The 22,485-nt window shown below is 42.6% G+C and overlaps 2 protein-coding genes across 2 annotated transcripts in view; one reads left to right on the plus strand and one right to left on the minus strand.

Annotated features, from left to right (window-relative positions):
• Positions 1-1,298: 1,298 nt before the first annotated feature.
• mkks (MKKS centrosomal shuttling protein) lies at positions 1,299-4,145 on the minus strand. The gene is made up of 4 exons (XM_061087806.1): positions 3,161-4,145; positions 2,305-2,486; positions 1,847-1,957; positions 1,299-1,745 (listed from the first exon to the last, which is right to left on the minus strand). Exons 1-4 carry the CDS (start codon positions 4,143-4,145, stop codon positions 1,317-1,319), a joined length of 1,707 nt encoding a protein of 568 aa, XP_060943789.1. The 3' UTR covers positions 1,299-1,316.
• Positions 4,146-5,170: 1,025 nt separating this feature from the next.
• slx4ip (SLX4 interacting protein) overlaps positions 5,171-22,485 on the plus strand; it is a 30,404-nt gene continuing 13,089 nt past the window's right edge. Inside the window, exons 1-3 of the mRNA XM_061087920.1 lie at positions 5,171-5,197; positions 12,461-12,550; positions 12,917-13,043. Coding sequence (XP_060943903.1) covers positions 5,171-5,197; positions 12,461-12,550; positions 12,917-13,043 — 244 coding nt within the window. The remainder of the gene's footprint in view (positions 5,198-12,460; positions 12,551-12,916; positions 13,044-22,485) is intronic.

The raw sequence follows: 22,485 nt of genomic DNA on the forward strand, positions 1-22,485 counted from the left end.
TTTAAAAATATTTTTATTAGGAGGTAAGGCACAGTAGAACAGGAATCAATGTCAAATTTACATTGGGTATCACATAATCTCTGTAAAAAACAATTAACAATATATAGAGATATTGACACCATAAAAACAGTGTGCATCACGATGGGTAAAGAGTAAGATATACAGTCTACCTCCTAGTATGTTTTTCTTAATTTATGGACCACATGAACTGGTCATGCGAACAAAACATTACACAATTCAATGAAAATAACAATAATAATGATAAATAAATAACTGAAAATTCTATTAAGTAATAATTAAGTATTAAAGCTGCACAGTATAAATACATTTTTTTTAAAAAGAACAAAAAAAAAGAATAACCCCTTCTGTTATTGCTTGTATCTCGCAAAGACCCTCCATGACAGGGAAGCACCTGCTGCTTCGGACCTTTTGCATAGGTAGATCAAAGGTAAAAACAGACATAAGCCTTGGTTTGGGTCTGTTTGATGTGTATGTGGAAAGTAGTGTGGCACTGTACTTAAAATATATTCAATTATGTTAAAATATCAATATAGGACAAATATCACATCTTGCAGTGATTGTAACTTAGATCAAAGTTCAGTGGATGAGGCCTGTCCAACTGTCTGTAGACAACATGCCATGAAAAGCTGTGTACAGTTCGAGGTTCTTGGGAAACGTTTGATTGCCTGAGGGTTTGTCTTTGTATTTTCATACCTGTCAGGTGGTGACTTCATTTCACCAGTCAGCATGTTGAGACTGGTAATACTTTAAAATGTATCGGGGGAGAAAACCTTCAGAAAATGCTGGTGGTGCTTTTTGGTCTTGTGTTGGCAACTAAATATGTGGCAGCATTGGATACAGCATCTCCCAGTGCTCACCAATGGTAACTACAGCTGAGACGTGCTGATTTACAAAAGCGATGGTTTGGTAAATTCTTCCATTGAAGCCATATAATATAGAGTCATTAAATTTGAAAACTATTTCAACACTACTGCTTTATTTAAGGAGGATTTTAGGTCTTTGAAGTGTAACAGGCTGGAAGTTAAAGGGAGCTAGTCAATCAGAAATGTTGGAAAATTTCTGATGAACTACAGATTTAAATTTAAAAAAGGACAACTTTTATTATTAATAATAATTAATCAGTACTTTTTAATAATATAAAATTATGACAAACAAGTAAATGACTTAGCAAAGAGGTAAAGCCTATAACCACAACAACAGGAAATTAAGAAAATTCCCAGGAACTGTAAAAACATTAATTCTCACTTTCATCTTCACAAACTAGAATCTAGCACGAGACCAAAATACTTATTCTACTAGTTCACATCTTTAATGATGTATTTCACATCTAGTGCGAGATTAGCAGTTTCTACAGCCACTTGCAACGCGTTGAGTTTAGCCGTGAAGGAGTCCAGCACACGTGGCTGCACAGCAGAATCTGTAGTGAGGGCTGCAGGGGAGAACTCTGCATATTTAGTGTTTAGGTATGTCCACTTCTTACTAGAGCCTCCTTCCACCAGTCCACAGCCACAGAAGCCCAAGCTATCCTCTACGCATCTGTTCAACACATCTGCAGGCAGGGTCCAGTGGTGCGCATGAGTCAGATCAATTAAAGAATTCCCACCATTGTGCTCCAGTGATTTGGCCACACACTCCAGAGAGCTGCAGAATCTGTCCATGCCGAGAAGGTACTCTGACTGTGAGCACCCTAATACTGCTGCAGACTCCGTTCCTCCGTTTGTGGCCTGAGAGGAAAACATAACAGTCAATTTTTATGTGATCGCTGTAAAAATAAGTAAAAACAATACGACTCGGCCGTTATATTCATCGATACATTGGATCTCACCTTGTGTCTGACGTAAGCAGCCAAGTGGGTCTCAGTGCACCCACCTCCAAATAAGGCGTATGGCTCCCTGAGGGTGAGCCTCAACACATGTTCTGTCTTCTGACACACCACCTACAGCAGATACACAGACATTAAGATGTCACTTCATTGGTCACATTTGCCCCCATCAATGGATATTTCAAGCTGATGTATGTGTCTGCAAACAAATTCAATGCCCTTTTAAAATAAGTTTTAAATTACTTTGTGCAAAATGATGGATGCTTTTATTAAAAGTACCGGAGAAAAATGTGAATCTCTTCCCCCAAGAAACTCTGTACAGATTGTGTTTTATGGGGCCATATGCTGTATTATTGATTGCATGTGTGCTTTACTGAATAATATACATAGTGGAGATTGTACTATAGTGGAAGGAAGATGCATCTGATGTTATGAACTGAACACTCCGCGCTCTATCTTACCTTCAGCTCGCTTAGCATGGTCTCGTTCCTGTGGCAGAGGACCATGGTGCAGATTGCAGAGTCCCCGGGGGCGAGTAAATGCAGCATAGTCTTGGATCCGAACTGCCTTATACTGAGATCCCTCACCTTCCCGTAGGCCTTGGCTGGAAGTGTGGTGTGTAATGTGGCCACAGGATGAGCACCTTTTGGTTGGAGTAGATATTAAACAGGATCTCAGTAATTACGAGTAGGCTACACACTATGTTCTATGTGTACAATAGATTATTTACCTCCACCAAGGAGGTTAGTTGGTCTGATTGTTAGCAGGATCACACAAAGAGAACTGAACGGACTACCACAGAACTTGTTGAAAGGATGCGATAGGATCCTATTCAGGGGGTGAATCCAGGATTCTGTCCCACCTATATATAACAGTGTGCGATAGGAGTGTTTTCCCCATTTTGCCAGTGAATAATTCATGGAACTTGATGAAAAAAATCAGGAACATTGAGGGAAGTTGAGATTTATGAGTGTGTGAAAATTGGTTCCGCTTGACAGTTGGTCCTTGGCAGAGCTATGTGCTGGACTGAGTTTATCTAAGACACGTTCCAGCGTTCCTAATACAATAATTCCCCTTAATTGTTAAGAGACATATTTTGAATTAACATAACAAATGTGTACTGTGCATCACATATACATTGGGTAAAACAAAATGTATTGCACTGTACTATAATACTGCATCAGATATATTACTACAAGATAATATTACTCAATGACGTTCGATGGCATTGAAACCTTTCTGTGGGAAAGTGTCTGAATAACACAGATCTGCAGTGATAAATCTGCCAACAGGCCCATGCCTGCACTTCAAGTCTACCTGTAAGCAGAATGAGCGGCTCCATGAGAGTGATTCCCAATCTCTCTATCACAATAACACCTCGACTCCTCAGGTAATGCTGTAGGACTGGGTGGATGACCTTCTGACAGACAAAGAGTTTGACGTCATCTTCAAACGCCTGCTTGCCAAGATCCAGGAGTTGATCCAAGATCTGTGCGTCTGTGTCTACACCCGAGGACACTTCGATGATCCCATCTCCGAGTTCAGGAATGTCTCCAGCAAGGGATGCACTGAACAACAGCGTGCACAGTGGATGTGAACTCAGGTGCTCTGACTCGTTGATGCATGGGACACCAGTGACATCCACCAGCAAACCTGGGAACACTGCAGAGTTGAGCACAGAGTGGCCCTCCACACAGATGGTCACTGTCTGGCCCAGGGACACCGTGCCTGGTGTGTCACAGGGAAGAGTCAGTAGAAAAGCCTGCACAGCCAGCCTGCTGATGTGAAGCGTCTCTTGCACTGTGAGCATACATGCTGGTTTGCTGGAGATAACACTGCGAGCTAATGCGATCAGGTTGTGGCTGCTGCAGAAGTCGAGCTTCACTTTGCAGCAGCAGTCGTCTCTCTGCAGGTAACTGACGCACTCACCCAGGAAGTGCCTGTTCAGCCTGATACACGTGTTTCCTCTGAGGCCACTTTGCTTCGCTTGTTCGATAAGATCCAAACACAGACAGGCAGCGAACAAACCGCAGTCACTGAACCGGGACACGTGGTTGAGGACGGAGGTTTTTATGAGGTTCACAAGAGGCTGTGAGGAGGAAATGGCTGCGAGGAGAAGTGAGGAGGTCGAGGTGGTGACAACGTGTCCTCCGATGTTGTTGTGAACTAGTTTCAGTTTCCCGGTCGGACCATAACAAGACGTCAGGAGCTGCCTCAGTAAACGAAGCTTGTCACAAACGTCCGTGTTGTCCAGCGGCAGGTCCACACACAGAGACGGGGACTTCTGGACAAGTCGGGACATCACTTCACGAAGCAAAGTGTCTCAGGTCCGCACTTTGGACATTTAAAGCAGCTTTTAAAACACTAAACACGGATCAATACCTTCAGATCTTCCATCTTACGAGCATCTGCTTGTCAAGACTCTCATTAGGACTCATAGCATTGCCTGATCAAAACGACACAGTTTCTTGCAGACATACTTCATTTAATATATATTAAAACTCCCTCAATTACTTTTCATTTCAAATGATAGAAGTAATTGTTTTGTAACAGTTGTACCTCAATACAGTAGGGCAGCATTTAATTTAGATATTAATCAAGGCATTTTAAAGACTGCCCCTCGTATCCATGGTAGCGGTCAGAGCGTCCGGGTCTGAGCGGGGTCCTGTTCCGTTCAGAGTCGCATTCTCTCGCTGGCCTTAGGAAATTGTTGTTATCAAAACGGAAAACCGCCTCGTTATTACGTGACTCAGTTTCCTCTTTAAAGTAGATAAAGAAAATAGCACTACGTACTCCATCTTTCACATTTTGGCAGAAGCCTTCTATTTGACGGACGGACTACAGACCGGACAGAGTCTGACGTCATATCCTGCAGCCCTCTCGCTCGACAAACATTCAAACTGTTGGCGGTACGTCTGTTGTTCCGTCTGTTGTTGGTTTTAATGTGTTACAGTCCATCTGATGGTTGCGTATGTACGGTGCAGTTGGCAACTTAACGTCAGACTTTCCCTGTTGTTTATTTAGCAGCCATCTTTCTTCTGACGAGCCCGGGGCTGTTCATTTGAATTGAGCAACTGTTTGATACTGTTGGGATTTTTGGTTTGATCCCTGTCAGCTGATGTTGAGCTCTAGCAGGTCCACAAAAAACATAAAAAAAAACATTACATAAAAGAATATTATTAAATAATATAAAAGCCTCACGTTACAGCAACCAGATAAACTGTAATTGTTTTAAAATGTCACCGTTCAGATTATACAGGAGTGTACAACCACGTGTAATCCATGACTGTACATGTTTCAGGTCAAACTGGCTGAGTGCTGTGTTCAATGGCTCCCCACAAATTTGTCATAAAGGTAAGTGAAAAGGAAATATACAGTATGAAGGCAGAAAAAGAAAGATCTCTGGAATTATTAGTAGCATATATTCATCACATCTGTTTGTATTTTTTATTTACAATAGAAAGCCTATACCCTTGTTACCATGTACAATCTGGTACTTTTTATAATCTCTTTATTACACCTTTGTGTGTCCATTAAACAAAGTAAGATGCTCTTAAACATGAGATGCTCTAAGTTTGTGTATATCAGCAAACAAAATGTTTAACTTAAAGTAAAAGGTTTTCTGCGGGGCCTTTAAAAGTCTTAAGGAGTTTCACATTTAATAATCGGAATTTTAGTTCTTAAAAAGTCTTAAATAAGTTGAACATATTTACATACTGGGTCTTAGATATGTTTAGGTAGGTCTTAAATGTGTTAATGTTCATTTGATACTTCTTTGTCACGTTTTAAAATGATTATTTAATGAGAACGTGGAACTGATAATTGATAGTCTACAATCTAGTCTACTGTCTTTAATTATGAGGAAGTGTAAGTAAATCTGGGACTCTGACATTATTTTATATCTGTTGTATTTGACATGTCTTAAATTTCATTTATTATGGTCTTAAATAAAATATGTTGAAAACTGTAAAAAAAAGATCTTGTTTCGTGGTAAATTAGAATGTTGGTGCTTCTCAGTAACCACAAAACCTCACAATTACTTTAGGCAAAATGGTCTCCCACATAGAATGCACACAAGATACTGAATAATAAAGTAAAAAATATGAATCTGCATTTGATCAAGTCTTTTCAACTTCTGTAGCCAGCATTCTTGATAACCACCATGTTTATTCTCCGTCCAAACAGTAGAACTGCTTCACACACTACTTCTTGGCTCAAGTTATCATGGTCTATCATAAACCAATGAAAAGCGGTTGTGTTTTGGCAAAGATATACAACACATGAAATTGTGCTTGCGTTTCTAACATTTACAATGTTCATATTTTGTTCAAAGTGTTCTGCCTGCAATCATTATTTAGCCCTCCTCAGTAGCAACTTTATTTGGCCACTAGGGGGAGATACAGGTGCATGTGTCGCTTGTCTTGTGTCCACATTCTGATGTTGTTATTCATCCTTTAGAAGATGTTTCTGGTCACCTTTTGCAAATCTAAACTGACTGCCTCCCTCACAGGCTTTTGTCAATGGATGCCGGCACAGAGCAGAGGAAACTCATTCTATTAAAAAGCCAAGCTGTTCATCCTGTGTCTGATGCTCTGTCAGGAATAATGTACTTCAGATGTTTTTGTTAAGTGCAGGGAAAGCCGCTGGTCTCTCTTTTGTTGATGTTTCATTTATTCAGAGTTTCGGATGAGGGCTGCAGACATACGCGCTGAGCTCTCACATCCTCCATAATGCCATGTGTGCCTAGTTGACCAGATATTGCATTCACTCCCTTTATTTGTTCCATATGCATGCCCGCATACAGGCCACCTCACGACCCCCCTCAGTTGGTTGTGGGAGAGTAAAACCCTTGAGGTTCACGGAAGGTTCCTTCCCACTGGGCACATAATGATACTGTTGTGTTACGCTGCCTGAGAAAATGCACACAGACAGCCTCTACCATGCTTAACCAAGTAACCGCAAACAATTATGTTCGAAGGGATCAGTCTAAAGAACAGCATTCAAGGCACTACCCGAGGCTTCTCTATGGCAAAACAAACACCACTGTCCCCCATGTTTTTAACGAATGAATCAACTTCTCAGAACATTAAAGAGCAAAACTGCAGAGACTCTGTTATTACCAATGCATGTTGCAAATTATTTTTGCCATCTTGCACAGAGCACGAGGATTACTGAAGCAGTTATGAGTTATGTTCTTGAATTATCCATGCAATCTTCAGTAGGATGTACAGCAGTATGTTTTACGTTCCTTTCTTCTAAAATGTTTTCAAGGCAGCTCCTTCCCTGGTCTGTGGAACAGCAGGAGGGGCTGGTATGCTTCTTCTTAACTAGGCTCAGACTATATAGTGACCTGCCACTTCTCAGACCTCCTGAAAAGGGCCTGCAGGCTAAAACGCTGATCCACTGAAGCACTTGCTTTCTTCCAGGACATTGCTGCGGCAGAACCCTGCAATCTGCCTTCTATTAGCAATATGCAATACTGACTTTCTAACCATCTAATGCAGTAGTTTGAGACAGAGACCAAAGTGTTTTTTGAGAATAGAAAGTTTGAGGTATCACAGAGAAGTTTAATGTCGAGAGTTTATGTGCTGGTTAGTGTTGTTGTCATTCTGTAGATGAGCTCATATCGGACCACACATGCTTCTGTACCAAATCATTGCATGTTGAGTTTTGTCATTTTCCAACTTAAGGAATCTTTCACAAGAGGAGGTGACAGTGTTAACGCAACTAAAAGCCCCCTTTCATCCCAACACTGATCTATATTACCATACAGAATTCATATTCCCTATTGAGGCCAAATACTTCTCAGCCCGGTAGTTCTGACTAACTACCACTTTCTCAAGGGTGTCTCGGCCTGAGTTTTGTTTGCCGTGTGTTACCTAGAGATATTCCTGTCTGTTCTTGCTGCTGGAATTCCACTCCTGGGTTGTGTCTCTTTTTATCATCAATAAAGAGGACTCAGGTGTGTTCACCTTCACCTGAATGATGGGAGCTTTGCACACAAAATGCGTCAGCGCACCCCCTATAAATTACATTCGCCTCAGTAATAGTCACGACTCAAGCTTCGCTGCTCAGTTTCTGGCAGTATGAAAAATTGGAACATAGAAATGTATTTTTTTTTTTTTTTAGGGGGAAACCCAGGTGACTCACAGCGCAGAGAGTGCAGACAAATAAGGCCTGAGAGCAGAGTCGTCCCACCCACAGATCTAAAGAGCTCCCTTGGGCTCTTTGCAGACTTGCAGAAAAGAGAGAGAACGTCAGAAAAAGAGAGAGACAAAGGGAGAGTGGGAGAGATGCAAGTTTTATTGAGTGAGACCGCATCTGCTGCCCCTTCTCTCCCAATGTAAACATCTGTGGCTGGTTAGTGTTAGCCTCTGAGCTAAGTGCAGTCCGAGAAGGTCTGGTTCTTATACGCCGCGATAGCAATGGCAAAGGGCAGCGAGGTGGGGAGGCGGGTGAAGCCGCTCATAGAGATTTGGGCCCCGTGCCCAACATGGAGCAACACAGACGGGAGGACGGAGAGCCAGGTCTTGGGGAAAGATAAGGGAAGGTAGAGAGTGTTTTGGGAACTGAGAGTGATATAGACCAGAGCCCAGAAGACCAGAAAAGGGAAAGGAGACATCAGTGAGTCTGAGTCAGGGGTTGTTTATTTACAGAGAGGAAATATGAAGTGTATGTAGAGGATTTTTCTCATGTTGTGTAGTGCGGACTCTGGGCAACTTTTGGCTCAAATATTTATAATGTTGTAGTCTTTGTTAACCCTTTGATTCCTGCAGGCAACAGTTATCAGATTGGCAGTGCATGGGAGAATTAGGATAGAGAAGTTGAGCTTAGCCTGCAGGAAGACTCGGTCCTATTCACCCAGTGTGTGACAGCACACAAAGATGGCACAATAAAGGATTTGGTATTAAGTAGCGCTCCTTGCTGCCTCTCATTCAGCCTTCAGCCTCTGTTCATAACTCTAAAAGGCCTGTGCAAAACAGAGAACAAAGCAGTGGTGGCCCACTTTAGTATGCGTGAAAAGGGTAACTTCCTCTAGAACTTGGCCCTTTATCAAACCTCTCTTTCCACCGACAGTGACAGTTGCTCAGAGTATCGCCTTCAATGTGTTCATGCAAAGTATAGCTTTAGTGAGCATACGGGATGTTTCATTTTCAGATTACATTACTCAGAGAAGACGAGGTCCTTGTGGTCTGATTTACTACAACTAGAAAGCAGTAGGCTGCTTCCACAAATCTAACTAAAGAGAGACTACTGGGCTTTAAGGGGGGGAGGGGGGGGTACGTGGAGGTCATAGTTCATGGCAGAGTTCAGCTTAGAGATTCACTGGTCACTCTTTGTGCTGCAAGTCGACAAATTTAGACCACATGATGTGATTGTAGCCTTTGTTGGAGATTCTGCTGCTTTTTTGTCTTATCTGCCGCAAACAACACAAATGTCCTTTGTAAAAGCTCCGGTAGCCGCACATAAACAGCGCGGCCTGGACTCACCGATTGACACTTAGTGGGAAATGTGTGTCTCCAGCAAACCACAAGTTCTCCTGGCCGAATTAATAGTTTTCTCATTAGGGTGATTGCATTAGGTTGCATTCCTGACAAAATCCCCTATTTCTGAGAAGCTCAGGGTATCACATGCTTTTTTGTGTAAGGGGCAAACCAGTGTTTATCATTAATGCCCAGTTCCCAGTCGAGTCTTGTCCGCTGCTTTAATGTGATAAAAGGAAGTTAGTCTAAGACTCGCTAGATGTCTGGCTTTTAGCCCAAAACACATTCAATCAGAAGCTCAGAAACCAATTTGAGAGACGCTGCGCCTCTTCAAGAGGACCTCTCTAAACTTATACTGCCCCTTCTGTCCAAGTTATTGATCAAATTAACCTTGTGTTGTTCTTTAGATCTTGCAATAGCTTGTGTATTTCTGAGCTATCTAGTGCTCTTAAACAAGCTATTGCTTGTGTAGAGTCTAGAAGACTGATCATGAGTTACCTTTCAGGATACTCACATGGGTAGGGAGCAGAGTATTAGAAAAATCCCTCATTGTCCAAAATCACACCAATAACAAACCAGCATTCTGTTCGACCACAATAATCACCAAGGACGTGAATTACCATTTTCCTGACACACTGTCAACAAAAACTGAACATTACAAGTAAAATAAATAATCCTAGGACCACTAAAAATGAAGTGGTATCGCATTCAGCATAGTACAGTTCTTATACTTATCTGCAGTGACATTCTTCAAAAGATTTCAGGTCAGGATACCAAAACACATCCAGCGTGTGTCAATTGCAACCCAAAGAAACCACAGTGGGGCTCGTCTTCTGGTTGGGTGGCGTTTGGATTGACAGGGTCCTGACCCTCCGTTGCCAGGCTCTCCCACACACTGGTAATTGTTGGGGGCAGTCAGCTGGGCCCACCAGTCATCCATGGACTGACATGAGACAAAGGGCAGGGGATAGAGAGAGTAGTGATCTATAGGGACACGCTGATTCTGACAGGAAGCATGCACACATCTCCGGTCCATATCAAAACATATTTTGTTGCTATGTAGGTTTTTTGTCCATCAACTCCTTTTCCCATTAGTGCTCCTGTGTTTTTTTCAGTGAATATTTACCAAGTTGATATTTTCGTTGTTACCACATGTTAATGCTCCGACTTTTGTTGTCACATATTTCAGGATATAGAGGGATGAGTCAGAGGATCACAGATTAATGCACTGTGTTCTTAAGAGACTTAGAATCACATTAGTTTCCCATTAGTCTTCAGTACAAGTTGGCACACATCAGGAGGTTAGTGATTGACATATTCTGCAGAGCAAGGAGCGATTAAAACATTCGCTGAGCAGTCATATGGTGACCTGCATTACAACTAAAGGAGAAATAAGAAGCAGCTTCACTTCAATTATTATTTATTGAAACACGATGAAATAGGAAAATCCTCTTGTTTTGAAAAATACTAAATATCATGCAGCTTGATTTGCTCTGAGCATGCAGCCTTTTTTGATCTATTGATTGCTCTTATGGATTATCAGGCAAGGGATCTAACGGATGACATGCTAAACTGAATAGCACTTATTTTTCGACATTGTCCCAAGAACTTCAAAGACACACAACAGATTAAAAAAAAAATCAATGGTATTATCCTAAAATCCAAAACACATCACCACAGTTTAAGAATAGAAATTATAAACTCCCACATCAAAACACAAGGACAGCTCAAGTAACAACACCATTACAAATTTTATTATAATTCTTTTAAACTGTTCCATAAAAAATCCTAATCTGTAACAGAAGGTTGATCCACAACTATCAGTATAAAGAAATTGTGCTTCTGGCTGCTGTGCATATAAACTCTGATAGATTTTTTTTCTCTATCACCTGCACTCTGTTCTTAAATTTAGCTGTAAAACCACTGTACTAAGCAAACCCTGCGTAATAGAAATGGCACCGTATCAGTATTTCCCTTTTAAGGAGGAGTTGAGCTAAGTCATTCCAAAGATGAGGAGACAACTGAACAAAGTTTGGAGTTGGAAAGTGTAGACCTGTGTCCAGATTTAGGATTTAAGTAGCACAGGCCTTCTCCAACACACCCTGTTCATTCATTGACACACGTCATCATGAGAGCGAGCCGTAGGAAGATGTCTCACGTCTGTGTTGTAGAATTTGGTCATTCTGTGTGCAACGCTTCAGCTCTGGGGACAAGCCTGGCTCAAAACAAAGCTTTTAGTGTGCATAAGTATTCCCTATTACGAAATGAATAACCTCTCCTCTGTAAGTGCATACTCTTTTCCAGTTCCATACTCTGAGGCTGAAATCAGCTTTTGTCTTTGCAAAATTATATTTTTGCTACCCCACTCCGTTCAATGTTTTTTGCTTCATTATCACTTTAGGGCAGTACTTGTTGCTCCTCTGTCAAGTTGTGGGTGGTCTCGGTCCATCCATTACTTCCTTGTCCAGGCAAAGGCGAAGTTCACACGAGACCCAAATCCATTTGCTCTGTGCAGTGGGCAGCTTTTGCACTCATGTGTAAACCATAATCAGGCTAGCCTGAGAGAGATGTAACAGCAACTTAACCAGCCGCGGCATTTCTGGCCTCCCCGTCCCTTATAGCTTATTGTCGTTGACACAATGACGTTGCGCTTCAGGAATCCACTCTGCAGCTACTCAGCCTGCTACGCCACTCAAACAGTTGTAGTGCAGAAGTGCAGAAACATGGAGTGCTTTAGGGTAGATCTGAGTTTTATCACTTCCCGGTTACAAAGTAGCATAATCCTCATTTATGTGGAACATCTTCAGACTTTTTTTTTTATGTTGCTTATTGTGACCTGAGGCACTGCAAAGCTTATATATACAGCAGGAACATACCTTTTTACACTGAGAGAAGAGAAGTTTGAGGACACAGACAAGACCATAGTATTTTGTAAAGAGATGGTAGCGAGATGGCTAGACAGAGAAACAGGAGGGAGAGGACTTGCTGTGAGAGGCCTGGGGTGATGTTTGAGAACATAGGGGGTCGTTGTGGTTTGTCTCGCTGTCAATCACCCACACTCTGATTTCCTTTGTTGTCCGTGAGCTTAATGCCACTCGGCAACCTGTGGCTGTCCTTCCTCTTTGTGTTACAGTGTGGGAATTTTGCTGTGCTGGTGGATCTCCACGTTCTGCCCCTGGGCGGCCAAGAGGACGCCAGCTGGTTTACTATGGAACACGTTGAGGTACAGACACACAGGGATAAGGGCGTGCGTGTGAATAAGTGTGTGACTGAATATATGGCTTCTGTTCTGCTGGAGGCCTTTTCAATGGAAAGCAGTAGCGTGGAATCTAAAATGACTTTAAGCTTTCTATCTTTTCTTCTCCAGGCTTTCCATTGTTGCAAAACTGTTCCCATCTCTCCACATAGCCAGTCGCCCCCTGTGGAGTTAGATGCCTAACAGGCCAATGACTTGGGACTCTTACTGTCCCGTTGTTTGCCTTTGCTCATCAATAATAATTTATAAAATCAAATGACAAAATAAAACGTTTGTTCTCTCTGAAGACCATTAACATGTTACTGTACTGAAATATCTCCTGACTGTTTGTAGGAGGTTACAGGCCTGGTGCAAGATGCTGTGGACCAAAGGGTTAAGCAGTACACAGAGTCCCTCCACAATAGAAGACAGCTCAAGCAAAAGAAGGAGCTGGCATCTGCTTCAGCCTTTTTTGTGAAAGGTACATCCTCATGTGACCCTAATTACACAAATATTCATGGTATTAGTTGTGAGATAATTTTTTTAATTACCATAATTCATAATTGTGTAGAACATTTTCTTCTGAAGTGTGTTTACTTTTAATTAAATCGCTAATAAAGTTTAATTTGTTAATGTATACAAGTTCTACTTAATCTGTTTTGAATTTGCTGTTGCTCAATCCTCTGTAGTGAAGTCATCACTGTCTTCGCTTTCCTTGTCTTAGGTGTGTCTGTCATCAACTCTTGAATCAGTAAGATGGTTTATTTTGGCTCAAAACCATTATTTATTCTTTTGAACGCGCAGAGATATGGCTACGGGCGTGGAGGTGGGTCATTGAGCTCTGTGAGCAGGATGGGAATGAAATAACAAAACAGTCTAAAAAATATTTCCAGACTACCTTTTTGAGGCGAGTGTGGGTGTAAAGACAACAGAACCAGTTGGGACATGGTTGCTATCTACGCCCAGGGTGTGGAGGCGAGAGAGCTGATTGAAGTTTTTATTCAGTGTTGCACTGTTTAACTTGGCACATCTCAGATGCATGTCAGATATTAAGTCCATTAAAATGGGTAATGTTTGTTACCCTTCTTGTTTAAGTGATGGTGGCACACCTGTGTTTTCTACTGCATAACTGGGTAACACAGAAAGTGGTTGCCACATACAAACATATACACAGAGAAATATCATATCATTTAATTGCGAATGTAAACAAGCAGATTCAATTCATCCCTATTCATCCAATGCAATTACATTCCCCCAGCCACCCACGCACATGCCTTTGAAGCACTGTAAGCCAGGCTTCAGAGGAACCCCCAGCTGAGTGGTGTAAGGCAGAAAGGTTTGTCACAGGTAGCAGTTAAGAGCAGTTAAAGTGGGCTCTCTCAGCAGGGCAGGCTGACTGTGAGAGTGGGATTACAGGGCAGTTGGCTCATAAAGTTTCTCCTGCGGCTGCAGGTCTGCCTCTCACGCTACTCCCCTCCACTTAAAGGGCGCATGCACGTGTGTTTTTGTTGTTCTACACAAGTGCATGTGTACGTGATTACCATCTTTGACCGTTTTCTGGACTGACACATAAGCAGGTACGCGTGCATGCAACCAGGTGTTCAGACACATCGGAACCAGTGAGAATCAGAGGGAGCGTTAGTGTGCTGGCGAGATATAGTCTCCCCCTGGGCTAGGTGTGAACAGGCTGACAGTGTAAGGTTACTGAAAAGCCTGACTCATATTCCCCATGACAGACTGAGGAGAGACAGACATGTCTAATGATGGAGATCACAGACTGAAGCCCCATGCAGACACTTGTGTGCACACATTCACACACTGTGTTGAACAAAGAGACTATCAATATTTCAGAGGTGAAATATGCGTGTAAAATGATTAAGCTCCTTGTAGCTCTGCCAAAAAGAATGTAACCAGTGGAACATGAGTCCATACCATATCCGAGAATTCCCCCCTCTCAGAACATGAAAAGGTATAGCGCCTCAAACTGGCCTACACAGTTCATGTGCTGGAGTCCCATTAAAAGTCTTAAGTGAGTGTAATGACATTCTTGGTCTTTACATTGTCCCATGTGAGGGAGGCAGCAGCGCAGTAAAGGTGGAGACTGCGACTGTGAGAAGTGAGCAGGCAGGCAGGAGCCATAAAAAGGGGTGGACAGACTACAGGCTTAGGGAGGGAAGCCCAGCAAACCTCAGGGTGGGTATTAAGCATCGGGGTCGTCTGTTCTGCAAGCAGGTCAAACGCTAACCTGCTAATCCTCACAGGACTTTCAGACTGTCCGTAGCAGGGAGTGGAAGCCGCCTTTCTGCCTGTATCTGTTTCAGCAGAAGACCTATTTGCATCTGTGTGGAGCATTGTGTTATGTGAGAGCAGAATTAAGCTGGATATCCTGGAGTGAGACATGTATGCTCAGGGACACGTGCATATTGAAAGTTGTTGGATATGGAGAAAGGTGTCGGGTGGGGTAGTACGGGTGTCTGGGCCAAGAATAGGCGGATGGAGTGTGGTGCTATGTGTTGGTTGGTATGGGAGGGGGACTGTGGGTCCTGTATGGGGCGGCGTTTGAGCTGGTGCCAGTGTGAAATCACAGGGGCTTCCGCCAACCGACAGCAGTAAGAACAGCGTAACAGCCTCAGCTGTTGGCACTTCAAATGAGCCATCAACAGCTTTTAACATTCCAGGCCCTTCAGTGCAAGTGTTTGTATCTGAGTTATCTCTATGGGTTATTGTATTTATGTACTTCTTCTATGTTAGGTGCATATACTGTATGTGTGTGCGTGTAGCACCTAGTGAACATATCAGAGCAGGGTTTATCCCCATGTCTTCTGCCAACATAAATCCAAGTCATTTCTTCAAATCTCAGCTGCAGGGGCCATTTTCCAACTGACAGCCCCCCTTCGTTTTTACCCAGGCTATTTGAGACTTCATGATTAGCTCATAGTGATGTGATTTATTTATGTTTTTAGAGAGATGAACAGAGAGAACTTTTCCCACCAAAGATTTTGGCTCCGGACAAGCAGAGTGGACATGTTGGACTTTAGGAGCCCAGGGAAGGGGATCTTGGGAGAGGCCTCTCGCATTCTCCCTGGTAGACCGTGAGGAACACACCCACATTTCTCAGAGCAATTACAGATCGAAAATGAGCGGATAATAGGTTCTCTGCTTTGAGAAATACATTTTTGTCGTTTGATTCGAATTTTGAGAAAACAGGATGATGATTATGTTCTACAATACAACGAGTGACACAGTCATCTTCATGAAGATGCCATAGTTCTTCAAAAAACCTCTTCATGACAGACATGGTCCTCTTAGACAACACACAATGCCACATCAACGGCTCAATCCACTGTTGTAGATTATTGTATGTTGTCAGATATTAACAGTATACTACTGCAGTTGATTAGATCTTTTGTACTTCCAGTGCGGACTGGGCCGAATCTTGATTTCCATTTGCTCCACTATTGCTTTAACTCAGGGGGATATTAATTTTGTGGTTCATATATTTGTGTGTATGTGCAAAGTGTAAACTGAGAAGGCTCGTTTTACACGGATTTAGTTAACATGTCATTTCAAACCGCCAAAGCACATTACCAGATGTCCGATGTCTACTATTAGTATTGATACAGCCACATTGATCTCTCCTTGTGAGGCAGAGCTCGGGTACAGCTCAGCCTGGTGCTTGAGTCTTCCTACAAGTCGGAGGAGTTAGACGAACGTCGGCAGAGTGGTACCTAGAGTCTGTTCTGGCCCATGGCAGAGCTGGTTCCTTCCTCCTCTCTCTGCACAGGTGCCAGGGCTTAGAGGGAGGGAACACCTGCCAGCCTCTTTCCCCATGGCCACGGCAGGCTAGAGAGGCATTTTCCCAGGCTCCCCAGATGAATGGTCACTAATAGCCGTGGGAGAGGGCTTTGCGAGTACTGCACAGTGTACCACTGACTCCTCTTGGCAGCCCCATGAAGGGGGCTTAAGGCAGCCTGGCCATGGCCATTGCGGGAAAAGCACAAGTGTTGCTGGATAGCTTTACCGTTGGAGAATGTGTTTTCGAATGACCATCTCCCTCCCAGTGAACAAAGTAGAGTATGTGCAGGGACCAAAAGGGAGATGGTTGATTTTTGCTCTGGCCTGTCATAGATTTAGCTTTATTTGGCTTGTATGGCTCTTGGAAAGCCTGCAGGCTAAAGCAGTTATCAAATCTGGAAATACAGCTCAGTTGAACTGGGAATGAGACTCTCACATCCCATCACATGTGTTGGATATTAGTTTTAAATTAGAATCAATTCACAGCAACTTTTCAGCCTCCTGCCATGAACGTTCACGGTGCTTTTCTGACAACACAGAGGTGATTCTGTAGTGACAACCTGCATTAACCCATCTTGTTTCTTCTCAGTGCTACTGCAGCTATTACTATTTATGTGAGTGGTAGTTATGTGGGATCTGGTCTGTAAATAGAGAGGCATGCCTGTGGCAGAGTTACCTGCCCCGCTCTGTGTTACTAGGCGTGAGGCAGGCTGGGATTAAGGCTCGGGAAAATGGAGACCTGTGACAGGAACAAAGGAATTCCAAGGCCCAGGCTGGAAATGGATCCTGATCAGAGTCGCTGCTCCAGCCAGCCTGTCCCTCTGCCCGCTAGCCCACCCTCTCCTAGCCCCTGCTGGGCAACCCCCTTCCCCCTGGTGCTTTGTGGTGTTGCTGTGGCTCTTTAAATCCTTCCTGTAAGCCCCCGGCCTTACTCAGCAGCAATGCATAGGACAGTCTGACTCCACTGTTAACCCCCCTCCCCGTTATTACACACATATGCGCACACTTTAGTTCTATTTCCCTTTTTTTTTTTTTATTTGCCTTAGACTTAAAGGCTTTTATGCACCCTCTCCTCTCCTGTGCCCTCCATGTTTGCCCTTCTCTGCTCTCCTCGTGTCGGCTCTTTTTCTCACTTTCTCTCCTTCCCCGTCTCCGCAGGGTCAGCTGCAGTCTCTTAGGACACAACCGCAATCCCCGCCATAGCTGTCACACCACACTCTGTTCCAATATAATTAGGGCCTGAGCCTGAGCCTGAGCACGGATCACATTCATGTGACTGTTCCCCCTTTACCACAATCTGGTCTGGGAGACGGCACACACTCACTTGAACTCATGCTAAGTGTTCAGCTTGACCAGAATGCCTTGTTTCAGGAATTACTGAAATGTTTTAGAAGATGTCGTTGTTTTCCCGTGCTCTTTCCTTCCCTTCAGAAGAAACGAGCCCCTGTCACATGCTCTTGTGAGCTCTGTGGGGTTTTTTTCTCTTCCTGAGGGCAGGTGACAGTATACTGCAGCCAAATCTGCCTGGTGTAGTCACGGAAAGCCTGACAATACTTAAAACAGCAATAAAATTCAGAACCTCAGTCCAAATATTCCTACTTTTTCATCTTTTCCTCGTTGTCTTACTCTCCTCTTATCATGAGACACTGGTTTTGTGCCATGGTTTATAAACACAGGCCAGCAGATTTACAGAGGACCCAGCAGGCAGAGACAGCTTTCTTCCAATGAGACCTTGATCTAAGTTTTAAAGGGCCAGCACAGTGCATAACTCAAGTCCACAAACTGCTCTGCACAACATTAATCCAAAGGAGCTTAATGCAATATAAGTAGTTTGCATCTTCCTCTTTCTGAATGGTATTTTATATAAACAGAGGCAGTGCTTTGAGAGATTTGCGGCCTCTTGGGATAATTTAGATATAATTATGATTGAATGTGACATTTTGTATTGTGACTTAAATTCTCTCATCAGATTATGTTTCTGAGAAATAGATTTGTTTTCCCCCCTCGGTGATTTTTCTGTGCTCCAAAATGCTCCCCACCACTTTAGTCACATGCTGCATTATGGGTTGGCCTGAGCTACCATGCTGCGGCGTATTTTGTAACTGTGATGAAGGGGTCACCCAAATGTTAAATTGAACGCTCATGTGCAAATATTGTTTCAGGTGGACGTTGTGCAGGATGATAAGGCACAGTGCTCCGCCACGGCCGTAGTTACAGTTACACACAGAGAGTGATGTCCTTCCAGGAAAGCCCCCACTTACATATGGGTAACTTCCTCATGCTCTCTCATCCTTCCCCAATCCACCCCGCTCTCTCGCTCTAGCCCCCAACTCTCCACCCACACTTTAGGACAGAGGGAGGGGGTCCACTTCAAAGCAGAGATGTCAAAAGAGCAGGAGTTTCAGGCACTGATGTCTGACTATCCTGCTGATTCAACTCCTGTTCATAAAGGGGTTTGCGTGGGAATTTCAGTTCTCCTGACATACAGTCGTACATTTACATTACACTAGAAACCCGGTCAATGACAGAAAATCCTGTTACTGCAGGAAATCTGAGAATGCCTTTACATGCACTGCAATAACCAGGTTAATGTACAGTCTGCATTAAAATGCAGCTGCTGGGTAATCACATTTCCCTCCTTGTTTCCTTGCCATGTTTCTGAACCAACACTGGCACTGGCACAGCAGTAATGATATACAGTAAAGAGAAGCAGAAGAGTTTATTTTTTTCAGGTTTGGTGGAAACATTTGGACTAACTGAAAGGCCACTCAATTCTTTCCTTATTTTGCACAACCCTGAATGAAAGAAAACAATATTCTGTTCATCTGTGTCCTATTTAGACTAATTTACTTCAGTTTTGAATTTTAGTTCAGCTCTTGACTGAACTATTTTGCATACAAACACTACAAGTCATTATCTGCTGGCATTGTTGGCACTATGATGTTTCCCTCATGTGTCCAAAGTTTTATTTGATTTTATTTGCTTGGTTTCCTGTTACAAACCAAGTTAGGCATGGAAATTGGTTTCCTTTCGCAGAAACGTACCTGTGTTCAAGGGTTTCCCCCTATTATATAAATCAGATTTCTCTTGACTTCAATGATATCAGGTTACTGAAGAAAGGTAATTTAAGTTCATATACTAGAGTTGGGCAATATGCAAAAACTATCCAGTTGGCCACCGTCAGTAACGGCGAATTTAATTATAGAAGCACTGTGATCACTTGTTACCGGATGTCCCTTCACTGCTCTGTGAGACAATTTGTGTTCATGAAGACCAAATTTTGTTGTTTTTACTTAGTTTTTACTTTTGTTGTTTAGTCTACACATGTGTCTGATGACATTGTGTTTGTGCATCTACTGGTCAGCATGAGAGTGAGAGATACAGGAAGTGAGTGAGGGCGTCAGGATGGATTAAATGAATGTATGAATGATTATATATTTTATTTAATGTAATAAATAGCATTTGTAGTAAGTAGGCTCACGTATACAGTTGAAAGAATTCTTGAGGAGGTAGACTATTATATTAGCACAATACAATGAGAAATCGACCCAAAAAGTGTCCAAAGAAAACCTACGTTTGACCCAGCACATCACAGATAAACATTATTGAAGTCCAATCGCCCAACCATAGCATATACCATATGTAAATGCACTGAGAGGACACACATGCTCATTGATTCCTGCACACAACAGCAGGGGCTGTCAAGAATGCAGATTGTGTGAAGAAAGCGACTGTTTTCTACTTCTGCTTTAATGATCTCAGGATATGACTGAAGTTAATGAAGTCTTTTCCATGGGGACTTACCTTTGACCCCGCTCTCAATTCTTCCCATCCCTCTTCCATTTTACAGTCCGAGTCGCTCTGGATGTCTTTTGGTTTGTTGACTTTTCTTTCCTCTCATTGTTTTTCCAGGAAGTGGTGAAAGCTGCAGGCATGTGTGTGTGTAATCTCCCTCTCTGTGTGTTGTGTGTGTGTGTGTGACTCAAAATTACAGTATTCTAGCCTTGGCACCAGCCTTGTGGAGTCTGTCTTTTTTCTGTAGTTGTCCTGTGGTATATTACAAGATGGTCGAAGTCTCTCCATACAAGCGGTTGCGATATTATCTACCACATTTCTGAAAACATGGCGTGCAAGCTTGTTTACTGTTTGATTTGACCTATCATAATATTGTCATGCATTGGGTTTCAAAGCAATTAAGAAAGGCCATCTTCTCTTGAAGGAAGAACAAATGAAACCCTTTAAAGTCTCCGCTCTGCAGATTTGGGTATTGCACCACTGTGGGCTACAGTTGCCGCAGAAAGCGGACGATCATTCCCACAGGAGGCACCAGCAAACTGTTTGCTTGAGAGAAACATGAATGTAAGCTTAACATGAGAGAACCTGGGCAGAGGGCCAAGAGCAACGCTGCGCTGCGCAGGACGTTATAAAGTTGGAGCAACAGCTGATGTCTCTGACTGTGGTGTTGTGCTGGTTCCCAACCCCGTATCCAGACATCCCTGTCAAAGTTGTCCTGGGAATTGGCGCACTCAAACCACCAGGGAAAGCAGTGCGAATAGTTGCAGAGCTAGACATGAGGCGAAAGAGTCCATTGGACTAAATCAAAGCTTCTCAAAACATGGAAAGACATGAGCCTGTATTGAAAGATGCTTGATCCCTGGACCCAAAATGATCAGGGGAAACAAAACAGATACAGATCTGCATTCCTCTCGAGGTAGATTTCCAGAGTGTGCGATGGATGATCACTGCTTTGCTATTTGAAGAATGAAAGAAAAGGAAAAATCTTACCCAGTAAAGGAATTCTGCTATCCACCATGCTCTACATACCGAAAGAACATGTTTCTGAAGTTTCCTTTGGGATCAACTTTTCCAGCATCATTACATAATTCATGTTCACCAAGTACCAGGGGATTGACCTTCAGTGCTCCCTTCTCTAACAACAGTTCAGTGAGTACACCAGCAACAAATGTAGTAACACGTGTATTGTGGTTCAGCAAAGTAGCCTCCACGTTCAGTGCATTAGAATGTATACAATAACAACAATGACCATGAGGTTGAAGTACCAAGATGCACCTTTACATTTATGGTCTTTGCAGTTATTACCTGCTCTACACATAGTGCCCCCTAGTTTTACAGGGTCAAACTATAATTGGCTGCTCGTATGTTTCTTGAGAAGTTGTGTTTCATTTGATTGTTAATTCTTGCACACAGCAAGCGCGAGTTTTTGATTTTGCATCCGCTGTTGTTGTTTGTCATTCAGCACCGCATTAATCTTAAACTTACAGACAGACACCCAAGCTTTTAGAGCTCAACAGTGGAATGTTTGTGAGGGACCACTGTCAATTACCTGACCTCATTTCAACATGTGTCTCTCTTCCGTAAGATCAGACAACATCAAACAAACCACCAAACAACCAAAAACTGTCAATATTTGTGCATAAGAAGCTTTAGATTGCAAAGATTTGCTACAAAAACACTAGAAAAATGACTGAATGTAACTTACAAGCTGAAAATTATTATTTTATCCTCATTGTCGTTGTTTTCCTGCAAATCCATTTTGAATGGGTACGCAAATACATTACAAATGGCATTAGTACACAGACTGTAAGTATAAGATGCTGTATTTAGAAATTCACAGTGTAACCTGGGGCCTTGTATGGCTATAAAAAAATGTCATGTTTCCTTATTTATCATCCGCTAAATGCTAACAAATGTCGCCTCATTTCTTTCAAGGGAGGGATCTTAATCCCAGACCACAGATCATGGAGCTAGATCTACTGACTTCATAACTCTTTGAATGCTTTGAGTTGCTATTATAAGTAACCACTAATGGTTACTATCCTAAAAAAAGGTGGTTCAATGATGTCAACACATAATGCGACTGATATACAGATAGTACACAAACAACCTCTGTTTTTAATTGATTCCAATTCTCATTATTAAAGTTTATTCTACATAAGGAACCTTTCAATAATGTTTCTGCTCCTTTTTAATGTTCCAGATAAAAGATTTATGTCTGTCTCTGGGATATTTTTATGTATGTCAATAAATCCCGAATAAGCTGTCTCCCACCATAATTTAGCTGGAGGCTAAATTTCTGTGTGAAAGCTTTAGATGATCGCACACCTTCC

Source organism: Limanda limanda, chromosome 15 (genome assembly GCF_963576545.1).
Source record: "Limanda limanda chromosome 15, fLimLim1.1, whole genome shotgun sequence".
Lineage (NCBI taxonomy): Eukaryota > Metazoa > Chordata > Actinopteri > Pleuronectiformes > Pleuronectidae > Limanda > Limanda limanda.

Excerpts from the sequence above, each read along its gene's own strand:
- mkks (XM_061087806.1), bottom strand. The coding sequence starts at position 4,145 with ATGTCCCGACTTGTCCAGAAGTCCCCGTCTCTGTGTGTGGACCTGCCG. Across the intron at positions 1,958-2,304 it reads CCATGCTAAGCGAGCTGAAG|GTGGTGTGTCAGAAGACAGA; the intron begins GTAAGATAGAGC and ends TATCTGCTGTAG. Across the intron at positions 1,746-1,846 it reads CTGCTTACGTCAGACACAAG|GCCACAAACGGAGGAACGGA; the intron begins GTGAGATCCAAT and ends TTTTCCTCTCAG.